Below are 22,990 nucleotides of genomic sequence, written 5' to 3' on the forward strand. Positions count from 1 at the left end.
TATGTCACAATTTGTTAAATTCTGTATGATATGTGTCACTTGTTTTCTGTACCTTAGGAAATGATAAAAAAATAAATGAAAGCATTTATGGAGGGCTCCACTGAACACGTACTTGGCTAATTGGTTTGCATGTAGTTTTTAATTTAATAGTCATGATAGCTGAAGTTTTTTTGTTTCTGTTTTTATTTTCCACTTTACATCTGCACAAACTAAAGATCATGGTGATTAATTTATTTCAAGTCATAAAACTAGAGAATGAGATTTTATGGGATTTGAGCCCCGGTTTGCTTGGCTCCAAAGTCCATGTGTCTCTACCATATAATACTGCTTTGAGCTGTATTCCATGTTGCTGCCAAGCTTCACACCCCTTTAGCTGACTCCCAATGGCACGTCCTCCCTACTTCTTCATTAAGTGCCTCTAAAAAGGGTCATTGGTGCCTTACTCTTGAAAAAGCCAATGGTGTTTATCTATTCTCATCTGACTTAGATCCTCAGTAGCACTTAAGGACTGTCAACTTCCTCCTGATTAAGCACTTTGTTTTCTGGGCTCCAACTTACCTAGTTTTCCTTCTTCCTCCTCGGTGTCTGGCTCCTCCTCCTCTAACAGACCACTGTTCTAGGCTCTATTTTCTAGTTACACTCAGGCTCTGGATGATCTCAACCAGTCTCTCTCTTAATATCTCTCTCTCATACACATGTATGTACATACCTATATGTGTACATATATATATGTATCTCCGAAGTGTCTCTCCAGACAAGACCACACTCCTGAGCCGCAGACATATACCCAGATACCTGCTCAACATCTGCACTTGCTTAGTTAGAATCTCAAATTTAACAAAATCCCAAATTGAACTCACTATCCGCTCATCTCACTTCACATAAACCATTCCCTAAAACAAAACTATTTGCTCCCATCCATTCAGTTGCTTAAGCCAAAAATTCTAATCTTTCTTGATCCTTTTCTCCCTGTCGTGCTTTCCTTTCAATTCATCAACAAGTCCTCTTGGTCTGTCTGGACTCAGCTATTATTACAATCTGCTACAACAGCCCTAGTCCAAGCCACCATCAGCCTTTCTCAGGCTTCTGAAATGTCCTAACTTTTCTCTCCTCCCTCTTGTTTCCCTATGGTCCATTTTCCATTCAGCAGTTAGATGATTTTTAAAAGGTAAATCTGATAGTGGCACTCTCCTGTTTAAAGCCTGTGTCAGTTTCTAATTTCTGTATGTTTACCAACTACCTCATATATGGAAGTCTTAATAAATACCATGTGAAGTGAGTCCTATTTCATGATAATGCATATTTAATATCTCAAACACATAGAGTACAGTTGAGGTTAAGACCCTTTGTAAGAAGAAGGGGAAGGCAAGGTAGATCAGAAATGTAACTGCTGTGAGTGAGCACAGATGAAGGTTTAAGAGAGGCCTGGGTTTCATGTGGGCGACTGAAGCCAGGATGGCTCCAGAGCCCTGAAAGTGACTTTTGATCGAGTGCATGAGCTTGCTCTTGTATACGTTCAAGCCAAGTGTGCAGGCCAGTACAATTCAACTGAGCAATGAGAGAGCCCATGACAGCACTTTTAGGCCTGTTGAAATCAATAAACCCAGAGAGTGGGAGTTTCATGTTTCTCCAGAAACCCCATAGGTCATGTTGTATGGGAGTTAATGGTCTAAGGAATGAGAATGGGAGCTAAGGGATTAATTGTTTGATCCTTCATTAACCCAAGAAAACACAGCAAGACACATTTGTCTTCCACACAAAATCATACAAAATGCTCTCTTTATTAAATATACATTATTTACAGTTTAAGTCTTTCTTCTGTACAACAGTAACCATAGAAAACAAAGAAATCTAAGGCTAACTTTTATTTTTCCCCATACAGTGTATTAAGACATGTTACGTGGTCTACAAAACTGATTTGGAACGAGGCAACATCACTTGGGATTCTGTTTTGGGAACAAAAGTGAGAAGGTCAAAGGGAAAAGGTAGACTCTGGCAGATCTACAAAGAGAGGCGACCTGTTTTGTGCTTTTGCCATTATAAAGAGTCTGAAATACATATTTTTTTGGGGGGTAGGTTATTTTGCATTCTATTGTTTAATTGTTAAGAATCTCCCTGCTCTTTCTCATTCCTCAAAAAAAGAGGATCACTACCTGCCAGAGTGAGACTGATTTCCCATCTGAAATGGACACTGTTGTTAATACTTTGTCATAGGGGTCAGCAATCTATAGCCCATGGACGAAATCTCACCTTCTGTTTTTGAAAGCAAAGTTTTACTGAAACACAGCCATGCCTATTCGTCTACGTATGGCTGCCTTCCTGCTGCAACAGCAGAGGTTGCAACAGAAACTATCTGGCTTTCAGAAAAAGTTTGCTGACGCCTTACCTGTCATATCCTGGAGGCAGACCTTTTGTTCCCCCTCAGCCTGAACTCCTATTCCCAATGAAAACTCTGCTCTCCTTTTACCTCTTCCAGTTGACTGAGGGAAGTGACAGCCTAGGACAGCACAGGATATCAGGAGGCTGGTCTACTACCAGATTCAGAAGGAGAAAATTCTTGGTGTTGGACCTCACTAAATAGAAAGTCCCTCTCACAATATATCTATGCTGCTTTAAGCAAGATTTGGTATTTTTTGCATGAGTATTTAAGGCAGGACAAGGTAACACAGATTGACGCTGCCATTCACAGAGAAGAGACTATGAATATTTCATGTAAAAATGGGGTGGAGTTGACTATAATGGAAAAATATGACTAGTCATATGCCCATTAATATTATCCCCTAAATATTAAATATGGGGAGGTCTTCCAAGGAGTCTGCAGGGATACTATGCTCCTGTTGCACACCCTGCACCTTTTTCATGTCCTCTGAGGCTACTACTGGCATCCAAGGTATATGAAGCTAATAAAAATAAGACCGGAATTTAATCACCAAAACAATTAGCTTCACCTTTGGTCATGGCCTAAGACTACTTTCTTGATTTTGTTCTGCTATTTTGTAAAGGTTTCTCTGCGTCACTTGGAAGGACTGAGGAAAACGGTGTTCCCAGATAGTGTTAGATAGTGGGTCCCTGACCGTATTCACCGTCAGGAATGGAGAGTATCAAACCTTCTTATCATTATGGCATGCCTATGGATAGCAGGACCAATGAAGGGGAAAGAAAGATCACTAGACTGATTTCAGGACCTCAGGACTTCCACCCACAGTGGTTCTGATTCAAAACAGTGGACCAGGAGAGCTTTCTGACAGTGTCTTTCCTTAAAGTTGTATCTGGTTGCTCAATCTGAGCAGGTTAAATAATTGTGGTGATAGCTCTAAAGCATCTGGGAAAATCCTGATGAAATAAAAGATTTGAAAAAATATATATGATTCAAGTAGGGCTGTAAAGGCTCAAAAATGTCATGCAAAGGTGAATAAAGAATTCCTCATGCAAAGCCCATGATATTGCCTCTTTCCCTAATGTGTAAGATGGTGATCCAAATGCACTAAAGAGACTCCTGAGTTAGGAGCCAGGAAAGTGGGAAGAGCTGCTGCCACTGATCCTGGTGGAAGCAGTGACCCTCCTCAATGACCTGGGACAGCCACCAGCTGTTGCTATGCATTCCCTCTTCCTCCCCAACATGTTCCCAGCAGGCGTGGTCAAAACACCAAAACCAACTTTTGCCGTAATCCTTTCTTATGTTTGCTCAGCCACTTTGTAGACTACAACATTACAAAAGACAGACAACTAGCTTACAAAGTACAATATTTCACTAAAAAATGTGCTTTCTATTCTTCCTCAAAGTACCTAAGTGCAAAATAAGAAAAAAAAATCACTGAAAAATATCAAAAGAGTTAAATATTAAAACCTTATATGAAGGTTTCAAATACCTGTCAACTCAAAAGGAAATGTATCTCTCCCTACTAAACATATACATATGAAGAATGTCCTGAAGAAAGCTTGAATAACAGCCCTGTTTTTACAAATTGGTCGTGTATGTGTGTGTTTACTCTTTTCTTTTTCTTTTAGGAGGTTCAACTATTTGGAATTTGCAAAAGTAGAAACGAAAACTAGGGACAATCATAATTGCAAACTAGATGGCTTAACAAACAAGAGTGTGGTTGAGGGGCTAGGAGGAGAGGTTAAGACAGACTCAAGAACAGGGTGTGGAAGTAAGTCAATTACACTATATGTCTTTTAAAGAAAGCATTTTCAAACTGCATGAGAGACATGAAATAGCACTCAGTTATCTTCCAAGTATTCTGAAAGATTTGAGTTTGCCTGTACCTTCTTTCATTAACCACTTTTGCATTTGCAGGAACAAGGGAGTCTATTTATTTGGTCTACTTGTGACCTACAGGACAATTGAAGACTAGGTATGTTCAAGCATGTAGGTTAATGAAAATGAGTTTCAAATTCCCCTTGGCAGGCAAGGTGTTACAATATAGTTTTGATGGATTGTAGTGATGGGGGAATTCAAAGGAAGCCAGGGTGTTGGTGGACAAACTGTCAAGTCTTTTTATAAGAAAGAATTCAACAGCCTAATTCCTATCTCCCTGTATATCTTGGAGAAGATGCTCTGCTTGTGGCCTGCCGGTGAGGTGCTGCTAACTGAATGAGATTCCTGCAGAGAAGAGACGTGTGACTCTCAGGATTGGAAAAATTCACACAGGGCACAGAGGTGAGACCTCACTTAGATGGATGACACCTGTTAGTCAATTATTTACTCAAAATATACTTCATCTAGTTCTCAGAGATCTTCCTAAATTGAGTTGAAATTATTCATCAGGACACAGGAGGGTTTTAGGAGGAGCTGGAGTACAAAAGTGACCTTAAGGAATGTCCGGAAGAAAAATGGCATGCGATAGGTCAACAGCAGATGACAAACAAATAACAGAGAAAAGAGGAGGAACAGCAGTGGAGATTGTTGTTTCCTGCCCCAAGAGGGTCCCCAAGTTGTCACTTAGGTTTGACTGATGGGAAGGAGGATTTTCAGAATCCTCTAACCAGAACTGAAGCAAGAATGGAGAGAATTCAGCCTTTCAAAAAGTACTTTAGAAATGGAGACATTTATTCTTGCTGTCCCCAAAGAGTCAATTCATCTCTCTTTACAGAATATATCTGCATAGACAGATATTTGCTTTGATAAGGAGAAATAAAGTAGCCTATTGAAGGTAGGAGTAATGAACAAAACAAAAATTAAAAACAGTTTCCAGAGATTTATCTGTTTCTTTTCTCTTATTTTATCTTGTCTCTAACAAGGGCCTTACAAAAATAATTGAGAAGGACCTTTGCTCTATATTCTATAGCATGTTATGCATACCCCTATTAAACAATATATCCCCTGCTTGCTAGACTTTGAGCTCCCTAAGGGTAAGAACAAAGTGTAATTTATATTTGTAGACCCAATGTCTAGCACAACCCTTGGAGTACTGGGCTTTCGATAAATACTTCATGAATGAATAAAGAAGAAAACAATCTATTCCATTTGTTCTGATCCTGCTCCTGTTACCTTGTGCTAGGCATGGGTCTGACAAAAGGTGGAGGTCAGCTTAGTACCATTTATGTTATTACTAAAGAGAACAAAAACTGTTTTAAAAAATCAGCCCTAGGATCCTTAAAATGAATCTCCCATATGCAGTTGAGAGTGAATAGAAGAGGCTAAGCTATCTATAAAAATATAGAGAGAGAAGTGACAAATGTCTAATTCTTTAGATTAATTCTCAAAAAAAACATGGGAATCTACCCTATTCACACAATGAATGATGCAGTGGGTGTTAAATATATATTAGGGTAAGCAAATATACTGTTGCTTGCATAAATAGATTATCTGCTGGAAATGATATGAAACAGCCCCCTTAGAATGTGAAATTGTACAGAATTTTTTGGTTTTACTGTAAAGTGACCACATTCCATAGAGTCTTTTTGTAAACAGCAGTTATCAAAGACTGCGGGTTAAAGTGGAGGATTATGGTGATCCCATTGGCCAGAGCATGCAGTCAGAAAACCTGATTACTGAAGCAGAAAACGATGATTAAGGAGGGAATAGAATGCTCTCAAAGACTATTTGTTTTAGATTATAATTGTTCAAGGATTGAAACACGCACGTAATTGAACAATTGCACAAAACTACCTGGGTTTTGGTACCACTGAGGAAAGAAAGGCAGAGTTAACACTTATTTCTAACTTAAAATTGTGTTTTCCTTTGGAGGGAGCAGCTTGCTTGCTTTTCATATACATCTAGTGAAAGTCAGAGTGTTCTCTGGGGTTATGAAATAATCTAACCCTGTAAAACTAATTCTGATTTAGCCCTGAGACTCTACTTATAGGAATGACGTGCAGATTGCACTGTCTCAGCACTCATCTTTGGGTCTATGATACCTAGTGTGCATGTATGTATAGTCTACATATGCAGGGAGGTATGCTCGTAGATTCTGTAGTGCAGATGTGGCAAGGATGTAGCTTCACAAATTCTTCACCCTACAGAACTACCTATAAGCGTACATAAGTAGATGAGGAAAGCAAATACTCTCAGTTGGCCTTTGCTAGTCCTCCATTTCTTCCGTCAGCACTATGTCAGCAAAGAATAGTCCTCGCTTCTCAGAGACTTGAATAATGAGCAGATCCAGCTTTATTACTCACACCTTCCTTTTCCTTTCCATTTCTTTATTGGAGATGCTTCAGGCTAAACCCACTACACTTCATAGTGACTTTCATTTCAGGGGACAAAGGTCTATGTAGCCAAGCAAAAGGAGGATTTATACAGCCTTTTTATGGAAATAGAAAACTCAAAAGTGAAAATTGGAGATAGGGGAGGACAGGGCAGGAGAAAATAGTATTTAAAGATCTTTACTCTTATTAATGGATCATTCATCTTATTAGAGCGAGAAGAAGAAAAAAAAGTGACCTTGTAAGAATCACTTTAAAATAAATTTACTAGCAAAATGATATAATGGAAATGATGAAGTGATTAACTAAGAATCCACAGAAAATTTTAAGGAGAGAATGTATATTGAGAACAACATCTTAAAGTAGAGAAATATGATTACAAATGAAATCCTTGCCCCGTGTGCTCTGACACTGAAAGAAAAGCTGAAATACGATGAAGGTAACACGCTCCTTATTGTGAGCCTCCGCATTCAGGAAAGTGTTAATCAGAGGCGATAGGCACACTACAAACAAGATGGAATGTCTGCTAGCTGTCAAGGTTGGCGAACAGCAATGTGGTAATTGTTTTCCGAATCAAATCTGTGCTGTAAAGAGAATCAGTAAGTATTTTCCACATCTGTGAATCATTATATTGGCATTCCCAAAATACTGGAGCATTTACATGGTTTCCTCCTTATCATTTTCTCCAAGATGGCCCAGAGGCAAAGAGTGAGTCATATTGCTATAGCAAAATCATCAGGATTCTTACCCCCTCCTCGTGGATGAGCTCAAAATGACTTCTTGATGGAATGATTGTGTTTCTTTGATGCTTTGTTATCAAAAGGGGCAAAGACCCTGAAATTTGTCATGACCTCATCTGGCAGTTTATGCCTACAAAAAAAAATGCATGTGTGTGTTGGTCTTCATGTACACAGGATGTAGCAGATGTGAAAATGTGTTGTGCCATGGAACCTAAGGCCTCCTCTGAAAATAAGCAGTGGGGGTTCGCTGGAGCTAATCACAATGCCTCATATGTCAGCACATCTTCAACCTCTTAGAGAAACAGCTCGATGCACGGAGACAGAGGTGGATCATTATGTCTGTTCTAAAATGTGAAATCTGCATTCACTTTCTTCACCAGATCTTTAGTGAGTGGACAGAGGGAAGAATTCTGTTTGGTATTTCTCTTCTTTCATGCAGTTTTGTTTTTTGTTTTTTAAAGCTGAGTTAAGATGGTTTCAGCTCTTTCACAGAATCAGGTATTATATTAGACTGTTATTTGAATTTTTTTATGCTGCAGCAACTCATATATATATATTTATATATATATACCTCAGTATAATAATTCCAGGAATAACCTAGCTAACATTTCTTATAAAATTGAAAGAGGCATTTTTGAAGTTATAGAACATCTACTTTCTAGCATCTTTCTTTTCACCACCTAATTTCAAGCTACTATTTTCCATGCTTCCTCTAGGTTTATGCTATTGTGTGCTGTTCTAAAATGTCGGCCCCAGGAGAGAGTGGTAAGAAAGGAGCAAAGTAATAGCTCACTACTCTCAGGAATCCTATATTTTAAAATACTCAGGGGATAAGAGTCATAGTGAAAAAGGGTGATGAGTTAGGCCAATGGACTTCCTATGGTAAGGAAAATTCACACAAAACAAACCTCTCTTGTTCCTTTTAAAGTGCTATAGCAAACCATGCCTCTAGCATCTTTGTTCTCTACCCTGAGTTCCCTTGTAGGAATGGACTTGAGATGGGGGAGGATATCAGAGCTGACCGTATATGCCTAAGTCACAGAGCTCAGGTTCAAAGTAAGCCTGCAAGACTAAAGGGCTGCAGAACTGAAGAGTGCGTCTTAGAAACTGGAAACACAGAATTGAATATGCACATGTGCACACATGGGTTTCTTCCTTGTCAGTCTCTTGAGTGATCATTATCACCACAATAGATTTGTCAAAGAGGAAGGCAGTGGCCATAGCTGCCTGGTCTTCTGGTCTGGGTCAAGGGAATAGATGCTGTGGCGGATGCAAGTGTGTTCCAAAAATAAATGGCAAATAAATAAGAGAAAGAGAATGACCAAAATTAAAAGACAGGAGAAGGACAAAAAATTTAACAACAGAAAAAGTATAGTAGGTGACCCTGCAGTTTTTTAGATGAAATATTCCCGTTTACACTCGCTCACTGTGTTTTGCAAGTCAATGTCATTTCTAAAGGAACTATCCAAATTTTCTGGATATTCCTTCTCCTTCATCTGATTAGTACGATGTGACTGCTTATGGTGGTAAAGGAACCGGGTCATGATGCCGATGACAGAGAAGATGATGAATATCACCACCGCTATTACTCCTGCAGAGAAAGAGGAAAAAAAGAGAGAAGGAAATTATCACAGATCATCTGCTTCACAGAGATGATTCAGTCTAGACAAGAAGGCACTTAGGAGAAACAAAATGAAACAAAACAAACAAACCCTGCCACATACCCAGAAATAAAGCCCAGCTGAAATGCCTTCAGTCTTCAATTATAAAAAAAACATGCTCTTTCAAACTAGCTAAGGAGAAAGCCAATTTACATCAGAGAAGTTTTATTTAATGGACTAAGAATGCCAACAAATAAACATGGAATCAGACTAGCAAAGGATTTCATAGTAAATTTCTTCAAAACCTGCTTTAAAGAATGTGTCAGAATCATTTGTAATTAGCACACTTCTTTGTCACCTTGCAAATAAGTATTTTAGAACTATTTTAGCATCCTAGAAAATTAATATTTAAATATCTCGCATCCCAATACATGCTCTCCTGATGTAAATTTGTTTATGGTATATGTTTGCTTTGCTAAAAATGTTTTATCAATAATGAAATGCTTACCAAACATTTAGGGCATTCCTCTGTACGCTGCTAGACACAGGCTCAGAAGTGGTATGCCTCTGTCCACCCAAAACTCAGAATCAACTAAAATGGCAAACTTCTGCCCAGTTGTGTGTGATCCCCCCCTACTGTGATTGTATGTGATTTTACTGGACCTGCCTGGGAAGTTATCCCCACTAACCCTAAGATAGGTCTAGTCCCTACCTTTGCCAGGAAGGCTCTTGGGATGTGAAGAGCAACATCAGAAAAGGGATGGTGAAAATGTGGATACTGCTGACTTTTGAAAGTGAGAATGAATCTATACATGAAAGTAAATTTTCAACATTAAAATATTTGAAATGTATTTATGATGTTCGAAGATAAGGTTATTCCTAGTAAAGTATATGTTCTGCTGTTTTGTTTTTCTATCTAAGTAGAATGGATATTGAGAAAAATATTTTTCTTATAAAGTTATTTTTGGACACCCTGCATTATGATTTATATAAGCATGGAAATTTAAGAGTTAAATATATTGAATACATATTTTCCACCAATTTGTGTCAGAGTCGAGGCCATTTTTAAGACTGCTTACTTTTTAAAATATTCCTCAACCATTATGTGGCATTTTCCCTAACAATTTCAGAAAAAGGCAGAGTAAACCACCTGAGTTAACAAACCTATGAATAAACTGGGTGATAGTGAGTGACTCCCCAGACAGGGCTGCAGCTTTAAGAGATGAAATACAGAACTAGTTTCTACTTCTCCAGTACATGGAGTATTCAGAGTTGGAGGCTGTATAAATCTCCAAGAATTTTCCCCTGGGGTTAGAATGACTTTCCTGCTCTTAAAGAGACTCACAGAAGCATGTACATGAGTGGGGAAAATGTCAATAGTCACAAAGGTCTTTTCTCCACTTGTCAAATGAGAAATTATAGGAAGAGAAATAGGCACCAAATTCTTTCCTACATTTCTTGACGGCAAACAAAAATCAAATTGGGCTCTGTTCCTGAAGGAGAAATTCAGGTCAGATGTTTTAAGAACTTCCTTAGGGAAAAGTCATGGTTTTCTTTCCTTACAATCATATTGTAATGGTGCACCTCTGTGCTCCCATGGCAACTTGTACTTCCTCCCTCAAACACTACTCACTGGTTCAATTGTTATCTGTTTACCCATCCCCTCCCCCGCCAGGCTGTGAGTTCTTTGAGGGCAGTGTCCTTATCTTTCATCCTCGTATTCCTATACTTAGCACAGGCCCTGACCCATAGCTGGGGCTCATTAAATAGAAGTTAAATGAATGGATACTGCCAACTTTTAAAAGGAGAACTCCATCTGGTGTGCGTCAATTCATCTAGCCTGCCAGAAGGCAGGGATGGGGGCACCTGCTAGGACTATGGTCCTCAGATGGGAATGAATTTAGTCTCTCACAGGCGTCTTACATTAAACAAGCTTTGTGTTGCAAGGCCCAGATGGAAAAATCAAGCTACTGGAGGCAGCAGACAAGCTGAGGTAGAATAAAAAGGAGTGAGGCTGACAGGCAGTGAGAAAATGGAAAAGCAAGAGAGGCAAGAGGGAGAGCTGAGCTCACAGCAGAACAGACAAGATCTGTATCTCTAACCATATGTGCTGCTAGAGTTGAAACTATAGTCTTGTGGGCTTCACCCTGCTCATTAGATCCAGCCCAAATCACTTGGTGGAGAAAACCCAACAGAATGGCAGCTTTGCCCATCTGTCTGCCCCAACATGGCTTCTTCCCCATATGTGGTTGTATTGGTTTTCTTTGTTAGTGCTTTAGGAAAACTGACAACTGGATGAGATGAACAGGATGCACACTGCCTGTCTCTAAGTAAATTATCCGGCTGTTGACTCAGTGTTCAGCTGCCTGATGGATCAGGGGTGAGATGCACACATGGAGCTGCTGGTGCTGGGGAAGAGGGTGCCTTTGATCACACAGCACACATGACTACTCATGAAAAAGCTCACGGTCTTGCAGGTCATGCAGGATTCTGGGTGTTGGGTGGACATAATCAAAGAAGGATTCAGACAAATTTTCTCAAAGTACAAAATCACTTATGTGCTTTCTGCTTTCGGCAACAAAGAATGGTTTACCTCCAATGATGGCTGAGTCACTTCGAACTGCATTGGTGAGTGGTTCCCGCTCATCTGTCTTCCCAAAGGGATCTGAAAGGAGTAAAAGACATGAAACATCACTCCTCACTCAAAGATCTGGAGAGAGGTCTACAATATGGAGTTGAGATGACACATCTATGGATTAGACCAGGTGCTCTCAAATAGTTGTGAGTTGGGACTTTGGAAGGAACCCAAACATACACAAAAAAAGCATTTGAAATACACTACTTATACCCCGTAGTTCCATGACCCTTTTAGCTTCTATATAAGTTGTAAGATAAGGGGTTGAAACAGATGATGGTGGTACCCTGCCCATATCTGCTTTGGCCTACGACTTACCTCTCAGCCTACCCTTCAAGTCCTTCTCTGCTTTGCTGGACAGTTCCAATGCATGACAATGGCTTCTTACCTCAAGCACACATGCTTCCCTGCTTCAGAGGTTTCTTTAGCTGCAAGAGGATTCTGAGTCCATTGACAGGGAAGAACAAAAGTGCTGGAGAATTAACACCCCCAAGAAACTCTCACTGATGAGAGAGGGATTTTACCATATATACATTAACATATATGGTATCAGAAAAAGAGCACAAAGTTTGAAGGTGCATAGATCTGAGTTTGAATCCTTATTCTACCACTTGTTGGCCTGGTGACACTGAACTAGACACCTTTTTAAATAGCAATCTGCAAATACATTAAAAGGGGGTAATGATACCTGTATGTATGCATATAGTGCACATAATATTTTCAGGATCTATAGCACCTATCATTATTATCGTCACTTAATTCTTAGGAAATGACTACAATATGAGTATTATTTTTCCTATTTCACAGATAAGGAAATTATATCAAAGCCATTAAAAAACTTGTCCACATTTCTATAGTTAATTTATGGCAGATTCACGAATTCAAATCGAGGATAGCCAACTGTCACATTCAGCTTGTTTCTATTATACCTCACTACTGCCAGCAAAACACCAAGAGCTGAAACAAGCGGGCAGCAGCAAAATTCCATTCCCTTTCTTTGCTCATAATTAATAACTTATTTCACAATTGATTACCACAACTGATAAAAACAAATCCCAAGAACACTTCAAGACACCCAGGATGATGATGACTAAGAAAAGATAAAAAAGGTATTTTAAGGAGTGGTAAAACAAGAGAAGATATATGGGTGATAGTGCTGTGGGACTTCCTTATTATTAAGGAAGGCTAATTTTAATCACATGAATTATATTAGTTCAGCAACCAGCCTACCTCCTTGACCCGTAAATTCTTCAATCCTCAGACTACAACAATGACTATACATATATTATATATAACATGTACTATATGCAAATATGCATTTACCTCTAACTACTCATTATATTAAAAGTAGGATTGTATTAAATATATGTAGAAATCACCCATGAGAAACCAGTCACAATTCTTAATCACCTGTAATCATACAAGGTGAGAATCGAGTAATATTAGCCTTTAACCTGGAAGCTTCTTGAAGACATCAAAAGTAGTGCTACCGAAGGAAGTTCCATTAAGTATTCTCTTGTGTACCTGATGAAGTATGCACCGTGGTCACTGCATTCATGTCCACATCCATCATGGAGCCACAGCTGGATTCTGTCAAGGTCCCTTGGATAGTCACAGGTGCAATGGTGGCATGACGCAGGGCTGCCTTCAGTGGTGCTATGTGGTTGTACTGGACTGAAGACAAGCATCCAATAAAACCCAGGGTATTTGCTTTAGCAACTTCAGAATCCAATCCAAGATTCTCTGCAACATGAAAGACAGTTTTTTTTTCACTATACTCTACATCCTCTTTAAATAATGTCTAAAATTACAGAAATTACTTTGTTATTCTTTGAATAAGAGAAATTGCCCCCTATCTTTCTTCATTTCCTATTCCCAAACTCTGCCCCCATTACAAGTATCAATATATCAACCACACATCATAGAAAACTGATAAGGCTATCTCTGCTTTGAGATAATGTTTCAAACTTCTAAATTTTCATTTACGTATTTTATGAACTGTAACAGAGACTTAATAAATCTGTTCTAAACCCTAGATGTTTTTTAGAATTTATATCATTATCTCCATCATCATTTATCTGTGGACGCTGGTGATTAGTTCAAGCATACTACAGTGCCCATTACAACATTTCACTCAAAAATGTAGCAAGAAAAAAATGAAAAGAGGAAGACAGAGAGATCAGAAGTCAGAGTAGTCCACCCAGAGGTTTACGATATTCATTGTCATAAGCAGCCTGTATAGACTCATCATCTAGTCAAGATTTTCACCCACTTAGTTCTGTCCATGGCACTGATTGGTGACCATAGATTTTTCTATGACAGCACTCAACCTCCCTAAGTATCTTTGAGTCTTTATAAAAGAAGAAGAGGCAATGATTTATGATTCACAGCAAGATCAAATGTCTCATTTTCCTCAAGATTTGTAGTAAGAGTACTCAGTAGCCCATTTCTTTCTTTTAACAGGGATTATTTGAACAAATTGCTACGATGCAATTACATAAGACTGCAATACGTAATGAATCGTTTTTTTTCTTAAGGTGTAATAATATCAACATACGTAGATGGTTCAAATAGTTATTTTATTATGATTATTTGTTTATTTTCTGGAAGATGGCAGGGGCATTCCTCTATATCAGTGTAGGCTATAATTTATTTTGATTCATAAATGGTCAAAAAATGTCTCCATGTATCTCAAAGCAAGCATTTTGTTGGCAGCATTTAGGAAAATATGCAATGAGAATATGAAAGAAAATGAAAAATCAACATCTTTTAAAAATGCCTTCTCTAGTTTTGCCCTCATTATATTCTCCCCCTTCAACAGCCATGTAAACCTCACTAATTTATTATCCCTCTCTTCTTACAGGAAAAGGAAAGAAAGCATGTGTATTAATACTATGTGGTCATTGCAACAAATTACCACAAACTTAAACAACTTAAATAAACAGCATAAAACAACATCAATTTATTGTCTTACAGTTCTGTAGAAGTCTAACACTAAAATCAAGGGCTAAAATCAAGGAGTTGGCAAGGCTGCATTTCTTCCAGAAGTTCTAAAGGATAATCCATTTATCTGTCTTTTCTTGCTCCTACAAGCCACCCACATTCTTGGCTTACAGCCCCCGTCCTAAGCCAGCAATGTTGCATTCCTTTGTGCCTTTCTTCTACAATCACATCTATTTCTAATTCTCTTATTTTACCTCCTTCTTTCACTTTTAAGGACCCTTGTGATTACACTAGGCTTACCCAAATGTTCCAAGATAATCTCTCTATTTTTAAGGCTAGCTGATTAGCAAGATTAATTTTATCTGCAACTTAACTCTTCTCTGCCACTTAGCCTAACGCATTCACAAGTTCTGAGGATGAGGACTCAGATATCTTTGTCATTATTCTTCCTACCACTCCATGTCTGAAATTTTGTGAGAATTTTCCAAGTAATGGTAATGAAAATCCAATAGATATGTGAAGTAACACTCTCTTTTAAGTGTGAAAGAACATTGGGTTGGGGGAGGAAACTGCTGTCTTCCAAATGTTTCAAAAAATATCCTAAAGTGGCAGTACATATTGCTAATTACTCATGAAAGGATCACATATGTTTATTTCTTATTATAATCTTGAAAAGACTGTGTCTCATAAGAGACTTCTCAAATATTGTTATGCAAAAGTCTTCCAGACCAAAAAGCTTTAATTAAGACTGGGTGCTATTTGCTGAGTGGCACCAGAACTCAATGTTCCCAGCTATAATTGAGAATACATGTTAGCTACTAATTGGTAGTTATCAAGTGGGTAAAGTTAGAGATCAGAAGTATTTAGAGGAAGAGGCAGAAGCAAAGAGAAGGGAAGCATAAACTGGCATGAAGTTTTTGCATTGTAGAATTTCAAAGTAGTGAAAAGTGACATGTCATTGTAGCTATGCCTTAAGGGTCTAAGTCAAAAGTGCCAGATCTCATTCCCAGAACCCAGTTAGAAAGAAGCTTATATTAGTGCCAAGGTCTTTGGAGGACATCACTATATTGATTGCCACGAATATGAGCTCCGGGTACACAAATAGGCACATGGATAAATCAGAGAAATGCTGGAAAAAGACATTTTCTTCTTAAAGGAGGAAAGGTTTTGAATAAAGTATTTTCTGTAGGGAAGCATGTTTATTCTAAATATAATAATAAGGATGGAAACCTTGAGATATTTCTGAAAAGAAATGAAGGGAACAAGAATCCCTGATAGGAGAAAAGACTCTCAGTATGTGACCTAATATAATTGTTTCTCAGATTCTTGCATATATGGAGAGGCAAAAAAAAAAAAAAACTTAGGATGGTGCCAAATTATTTTTCCTTCTTATAACTTTGTTAACTCATATGTGCTAGAAATAATTGTTTGCTAAAAAAATTAAAAGCTGCAAATACTCAATATTTACCACTTATCGAGTGCCTACTATTTGACGACCCAATACTTGTTTCTAAAGTATTATTTCTAGTCCAATCAAAAGTTCTTCCAGGTGTATGCTATTATCATCTAACATTTACAGAGGACGAAACTGGCACTCAGAAAAGTTAAAAAATGTGCAAGAGATCACTTGGCAAAGTTGAGATTTAAACCAAAGTCTTTATGACTTGAAATGCCAACTCTTAATCAAAGCTATGCTGCCTCCCTAAAAAATTCCCCAAAATATCCTAGGTAGAGTAAGATATTTTACATAAATTAGCTAAGAGGAAATAAGTTGCAAAAACTAAAGAAAGCACAAGTCATTTTGGTCGAAGCTTCACAGGATTCGCTGAACTATGTATTATATTAAAGACATGATGCATTTCCTAATTCATTTTATTCAATTTTTCGGTTACAATTGCATTATCTTCATAAGGAACTAGGTGAGGAGACTATTGTACATGCTTAGCTATGCAATGAACATGGAAGACAAACTTCACCATGAACGTGGCTACACAGAACTGGTAGAAGGAGGATGCAAACAAAGGCCTCACCTCTGGAAAATGCTCCTTTTCTCTTCTCACTCTTCCCAAGATTCTCTGCTAACATATGCAAGTCCCTTCCAATCAAGGAGAATTACAAGATTTCTCCTCATAATATATACCACCACCTTGAGAAACCACAGGTATGCTAAAAGAAAAACCTATAAAAACTTCTTATTTGAAATTAACTTGATTTCTCCCTCTTAAAACATTTTAAATATCATTGAAACATAGTTTCTGATTTTTATTAGAGTCTATCCCCCTGCCCTCAAATACCGATGTAGAAGCAGCAGCAGGGTGTGCTGAAAAAGCACAGGTTGGAGGTTAGAGAGACCTGAGTTGATGAGTCATGCCCTTGCACATAAGACTATGTTTTCTCATTTCTAGGCTTCAGTTTTGTCCACTGTAAAATAGTGAGAAATAGTACCAGCCACATGAATTGTAGTGAAAATAAATATAATAATATAAGTATGATTCTTAGTTTAGTGCCCATAAATGCATTTATTATTATTATCTTTACTCTTCCTACTACTCATCAGTTCCAAACTCCTTTGCCTAGATTCGATGGCCTCCAACATGCCTTTATATGAGACAACTAAGATGTAAGTGCTGAAGTGCTTGCTGCAAAGTCTTTCTTCTAAATTTCTACTTCATACTGACTCACAACTGAATAAACATAGTACTAAAACATAGTGTAAAACATGGAACTAAACATAGTACTAAAACTTTGAATGGCTCTATTGGTTAAGCTATTATCAACCAACTTCTTCAAGCATTTTAGAACTTGACTTTCTACATTAATTTGCAAACACTCAATTCTTCAAAGAAAGTTATGCCTCTCCATTAAGCCAAGTGGACTCTGTGATGCCAAGGAAAATAGCTTCAGAACCAATTTTAGCCCCAGAATGTGCACTACACAGTCACAATTGTTTGGCACTAAGAGAGGGATAGACCCAATCCAGGCTAATTTTATGCAGGCAGTTTTTCTGGATATTAAAAAAAAAGGTTAGCAATTTGCTAAAAAGAAACAATGCTCTAGGATATAACATGACATTTGCTATATGTCAAAAGCCATTTATGACATTTGAATCCTGAAGTGTCAAAATACAAGCCATGCAGACCCACACAACCTGGGCTGTTAAGAGTAAAACATTGTACCAACATAAAATATAAATAAATGAAATGGAAGGTATGAGCAGTATATACAAGTAAAGAGTTTTTCCCTCAAAAGTCCATTGTGGCTTTCAGGCAAGAGAGAAACAATCTGAAAATTTAACTACCAGGAGTATCCAAAGTCCAAGAACCATGTCCCTCAGATAAAGATTTTAATCTGAAAGGGGACTGTCAAACTGTATTAAAAAAAATACTTGGCATTTACTTAATGCCTTTATGCTTTTCATTGTATGTTCATTTGTACATCTTATGTAAATATTCATCCTTGTGAAATGAGAAAGGATGAGATAATTATACCCAACGACCACTTAGAAAAACTAAGACTTACAGGTCAATCCAGGTCTGGAACCTAGGTTTCTTGAACCCTATCCTCATTTATTTTTATTATGTCATGCTTAATACCTTTCTTGTAGGTATTGATCATTGATAAGGTGAAAAGAAACCTCACCTCTGTAGCATGACTTACAGCCATTCACTAACTAGCTCCTGCCCACCTCTGTGCTACACACGACTGAACTGTTCACTCTTCCCTGAACAAAAATACTCTTCTCTTTGCCTGGAAGGCCTTTCTTTCCCTTAATTACCTGGAAAACATCTGCCTCCCCTCTGTAAACCTATGACAACCACACTCTGTGTGAGACAGTGGACTCACAATCACCAGCAAGCAGACATTGCCCATCTGTATGAGCTTTCAGTCACTTTGGAGGATTAATTTAACAGACCAGCAATGATTTCATGTGATAAGTCTTATGGTAAGAGGTGATCATTGTGGCTGTGGGAGCACAGAAGAGACCCCTGATACAGTCTAGGACGGTGGTGATCAAGTTGAATATGCAAATGAATTTCCAGGGAAATGTAAGAAAACACATATTTCTAGATCTCTACCCATTCAGTAGGTCTGGTGTGTAGGTACTCAAGAATTTGCATTTTAGAGCACATTCTTAAACACTTATGATATGGATGGTTCATGGATCACACTTTGAGAAACACTGATTTAGGAATGATGGCTTAGCATAAATGTATTTAAAATAAGTGCTTAAGTGATGAATAGACAATAATCACGTACGAGAGGGTGGGCAGAATATTCCAGACAGAAATCAAAGCCCTACAAGGCCTAGAGTGAGAAAGTCTATCATATTTAAAACACTGAAAAATCAAGTTAACTCTGCCTGAAAATAAGGCAAAAGATGACGTTGAAAATACAAACAGGAGCCAGGTAGAGTTAGTAACCTACTTCTCCATATTCTCAGGACACTTTGCTCTATTCTAGTACACTTCATTTAAATCATGATAATGTTTACTAGTTTATTCCCCCCACTACATTGGAAGCTTCTTGCTTTCAGGAAACCTGTCCTGTTCAGATTTCCAACCTTATTAACCAGGAGACAGTGCCTAACACATAGAGTGTAAAAAGTAAAAGGATTTAATGAATGAAAAAATAAATGTCTCCTAATATCAACAGTAATGCAGCCTAATCAGGGATATTTATGTATAGTTCAGACTTCTGCATTCAAGCCATTTATAAGCATATAGTTTACTTATACATTCACACTCACAACATGTTATGCTCTCTTTGATGAGGCAGGCCAAGTTCTGACGAGAACTTCATTAGTGTTTCTTACATCTCTGCCAAGAGGGCACATGGAATATTTCTCTTCATTGTTATCAACATTTTGTTACCTAAAGATAAATGAACTGTTCATATGGAGTCTGAGTGACCATGTAAGTCTGGTTGCTATGCTAAGTGTCTGTTCTGTTCACAATGGCCCTGCAGGCTTTAATAGCTGGGCGTCTGCATTTGCTCTTCACACTGCCAAGGAAGCACCCTCAAATACTGCATGACAGTCTCCTTTCCTTCGGGTCTCAGGCTGAAAGTCCCTTCCTCAGTGAGGGCTTTTTTGGACATCTTACCAATGAGCACATCCTCTCTCCTCCCACTCTAATTTTCTAGCACTGAAACTACTGATTTCCTTTCTAATGCATTTCCTCAAACTTTGTAACTGTGTGTGTGTGTAATTATTCGTCTACCTTTTATGTACCACTCCAGAGCATAAGTTTTATGAAGAAAGTATGTTTATTTGCTTACCACTTCCTATCTATTTCCTAATATAGAATCTTGGACATAAAAATTGCTCAACAAATATTTTTGATAATTGAATGAGTCTGTATTGCACGGGGTCTGGCACATAGTCGGTCTTCCATGACTTTCCTTTAAGTAAAAATATATACATATAGAGAGATAGATGGATAGATGCTGATACAAGAAGTCTAAAAAACAGTCAAGTCAATACAGTAAACAAAAGCTCTACCATTTGCGAATGTAATTCCAACTGAGCTATATTTTTCATTTTTTAATTGGGTTATTTATTTACATGCATTATGTAAAGGCACCTCTCTGAATATAGGACAGTGACTACTGAATCAGTAAAACCCTAGCAACATATCCAAATTAAAAAATTCTAGATATTGTACTCTCAGTGCCAATTCTGCTCATTTTCCATAGAAACATCACTTTTACGACTTTAAGACTGGGATTTGCAAGTTGATGTCTAAACTCAGTCTTTTGGAATTGAAAGAAATAAAAAGAATCCCTCCTAGAGTGCTGATTATTTACCTGATATGGGGTTAGAACCAGACAACTCATGTGTATTGATTTATACCTATGTTGTTTACTCTGTTAAAGGAAATGTGCAAAACTAGGATCCTGCATGTCCCAACAGAGAATCTTTTAATAGAGTCCAAAAATAACCTATAGAAATATATTCTACTCTGATATGGAATTGCTAGTTGTGGAGTTAAAAGCACCAAGAAGAGTAAAAGCCATACTGAGTACCTTCGGTGATTTAATGTTATTTAATTTTTGTGTACAGAGGTAGGTATAATGCAAATTTTGTTAGGAGGCTTTCTACTGCAGCTAACAGAAAATCCAAGTTGCAGAGTTTTAAATGATACAAGGATTAATTATCTCAAATAACAAGGTGTTTAGAGGCAAGGAGAGCGCTGGACATGGAATGTCGGGGCTCCTCCTCTGTGGCTGCCTCATCATCAGGTTGGAGCAAAGTGGTCCTGCAGTCCCAGGCATCACTTCCGGATGTAACAATGTCAGAAGAAAAAGAAAAAAAAGAAAAGGCTGCCTCATCCTGTGTTTCTTTTTAAGAACAGAAAATCCTTTCTCAGAACCACATACAGTCAGCTACCCTTCAGACTTCCTCTGACTGGCCAGGTTGTGTCACATGTTTATGCTCACTCCAATCACTGGCAGTGGAAATGGACCATAGTCATTTGCTTGGACTAGCAGGTCTCAAGACCATTTCCACTCTTAAAAATCCTAAAGAGATTTTTGGGGCCGGCCCCATGGCCTAGTGGTTTAGTTCAGCGTGCTCCGCTTCAGCAGCCTGGGTTTGATTCCCTGATGTGGACCGACACCACTTGTCAGTGGCCATGTGTGGTGGCAATCCACAAACAAAATAGAGGAGGATTGGCACAGATGTTAGCTCAGGGCAACTCTTTCTCAGAAAAAAAAAAAAAATCCTAAGGAGATTTTGGATATTTAAATCTGTTTTGTATCTATCAATATGCACTGTATTAGAAGTTAAAACTGAGAAAATTTTTAAACAAGAACCCACAGCACAGATTCCATTAGCTGTCTGAGTGGTGATATCATCACACATCTTATAGCCTCTGAAAAATTCCATTCTACATGGATAACGAAACATGACAAAGATAAATAATGTCTATTATGAACATGAAGATAGTTTTGACCTTATGGATTCCCAAAAAGGGCCCCCAGATACCCCTCTCCTAATGACCTCTAGACCAAACTTTGAGAACCACTGGCTCAGACCAATTAGGCGGAATCCTCAAGGATTGCAGATGCGAAAAAAACTTCCCATAAGCACATGACTTCATGAAGGAGCAAGAATGCTTGATAAAATTGGAATTTTGTTAGGAAGGGAGAAAGAAGCCAAAATGGATGTTGGGTAGGCACCCAACACTGTGAATTGCATACATGCAAGCCAATCTCTGGAAGTCAAGCAAGAGGTGTAGATAGATATAGACACATCATCAAACATAACTGCCCTTTAAACTGAATGTGTGTGTATGTGTGTGTGTGTGTGTGTGTCCCTCCACATACACAAATACACACACATTCAGTTTAAAAGGCAGTTATTTTTGTTGAATCATATATTGACCTTTTACAAAGACTCAGATATCTAGGTTGAATGACCTAAATTTGGCTGCTCTAAATAAGGATAAATAGAGCTATTCTCTAGGGACTGAATGCAGATGAGCCACAGGCAAAATTACCCCATTGGTGATGATTATATTCAGTGTTGCTTTTTTCTTTTCTTTTCATTTTCTGGCGCCAATGATCCTCTCCTTTGGTGCTAACCTGTATCACATGCCTCACACTACTAGACAATGATAGGTCACTCAGGACGCCCTTTGAAGGACTGCTCCATAATAATACTAGGGGACACTGATTACTGAGCAACTATCAGATTAAGTGGTGAAGAATATAACAACAAATGACACACACTGGCTCTAAGACCTGGAAAAGAGAGTGGCATTCTACCCACTGTGCAGATGAGGAAAAGAAATTCATAGGGATTCAAAGTCACTGTAGCTGGAATACCTAGCTCTCCCACTCCAGTTTCTCCTTATGCATCATACCATGCCATGAACCCAGAGACCAGAGTTTAACAACCAAGCCCCCAGTGCAGTTTGTCTAGCTTTAAAAAATAGCTCATCTTGCAATTTTAGACAGACAACTAGTACAATATAGAAAGATTGTGGTATGGTGGGACTACAGAAAACGTCCTTAAGGAAGAGTGATTCTCAAGTGTCCTGAACAAGGCCTAGGTTTGAAGCTAGAGAGAGCAGCACCTTCGGTATAGGAGTCAGGGCAGGCCTGAACTCTGTCCTAGTAGCCAGGAGTCCATGGGAGTGACCAGATCAGAATAGCCCAATGGCCTGGCAGCTAACATTTGGAGAAACTAATACCATTCATGCTGCTCTCAGGACACTGGGGAGGGAGGGAGGACATACTTGTCTTCGTATCTCTAGACTATCACCCAACATGTACTTGGTGATTTTTGTATTAAATGAACAGAACTAATTAAAATAACAGCTGTAACATGGTAACCATGAAGACAATTCTTCTCTCTAAGCCTGTTTCCTCATAGGTAAAATTGAGCTGATCATAGTATGTACCTTGAGGATTGGTTTTCA

At 38.3% G+C, this 22,990-nt stretch overlaps 1 protein-coding gene across 3 annotated transcripts in view; it reads right to left on the bottom strand.

Annotated features, from left to right (window-relative positions):
- Positions 1–1,762: 1,762 nt before the first annotated feature.
- The window catches only part of CNTNAP5 (contactin associated protein family member 5), a 760,035-nt gene continuing 738,807 nt past the window's right edge, over positions 1,763–22,990 (bottom strand). For all 3 annotated transcript variants that reach the window (XM_014782496.2, XM_087435029.1, XM_087435030.1), the window contains 3 exons: positions 13,149–13,367; positions 11,583–11,654; positions 1,763–8,979 (listed from right to left, as the gene is read on the bottom strand). In XM_014782496.2, the coding sequence (XP_014637982.2) occupies positions 8,783–8,979; positions 11,583–11,654; positions 13,149–13,367 (488 nt within the window). In that variant the 3' untranslated portion in view covers positions 1,763–8,782. The remainder of the gene's footprint in view (positions 8,980–11,582; positions 11,655–13,148; positions 13,368–22,990) is intronic.

Source organism: Ceratotherium simum, chromosome 9 (genome assembly GCF_057802395.1).
Source record: "Ceratotherium simum simum isolate JZ-2026a chromosome 9, ASM5780239v1, whole genome shotgun sequence".
Lineage (NCBI taxonomy): Eukaryota > Metazoa > Chordata > Mammalia > Perissodactyla > Rhinocerotidae > Ceratotherium > Ceratotherium simum.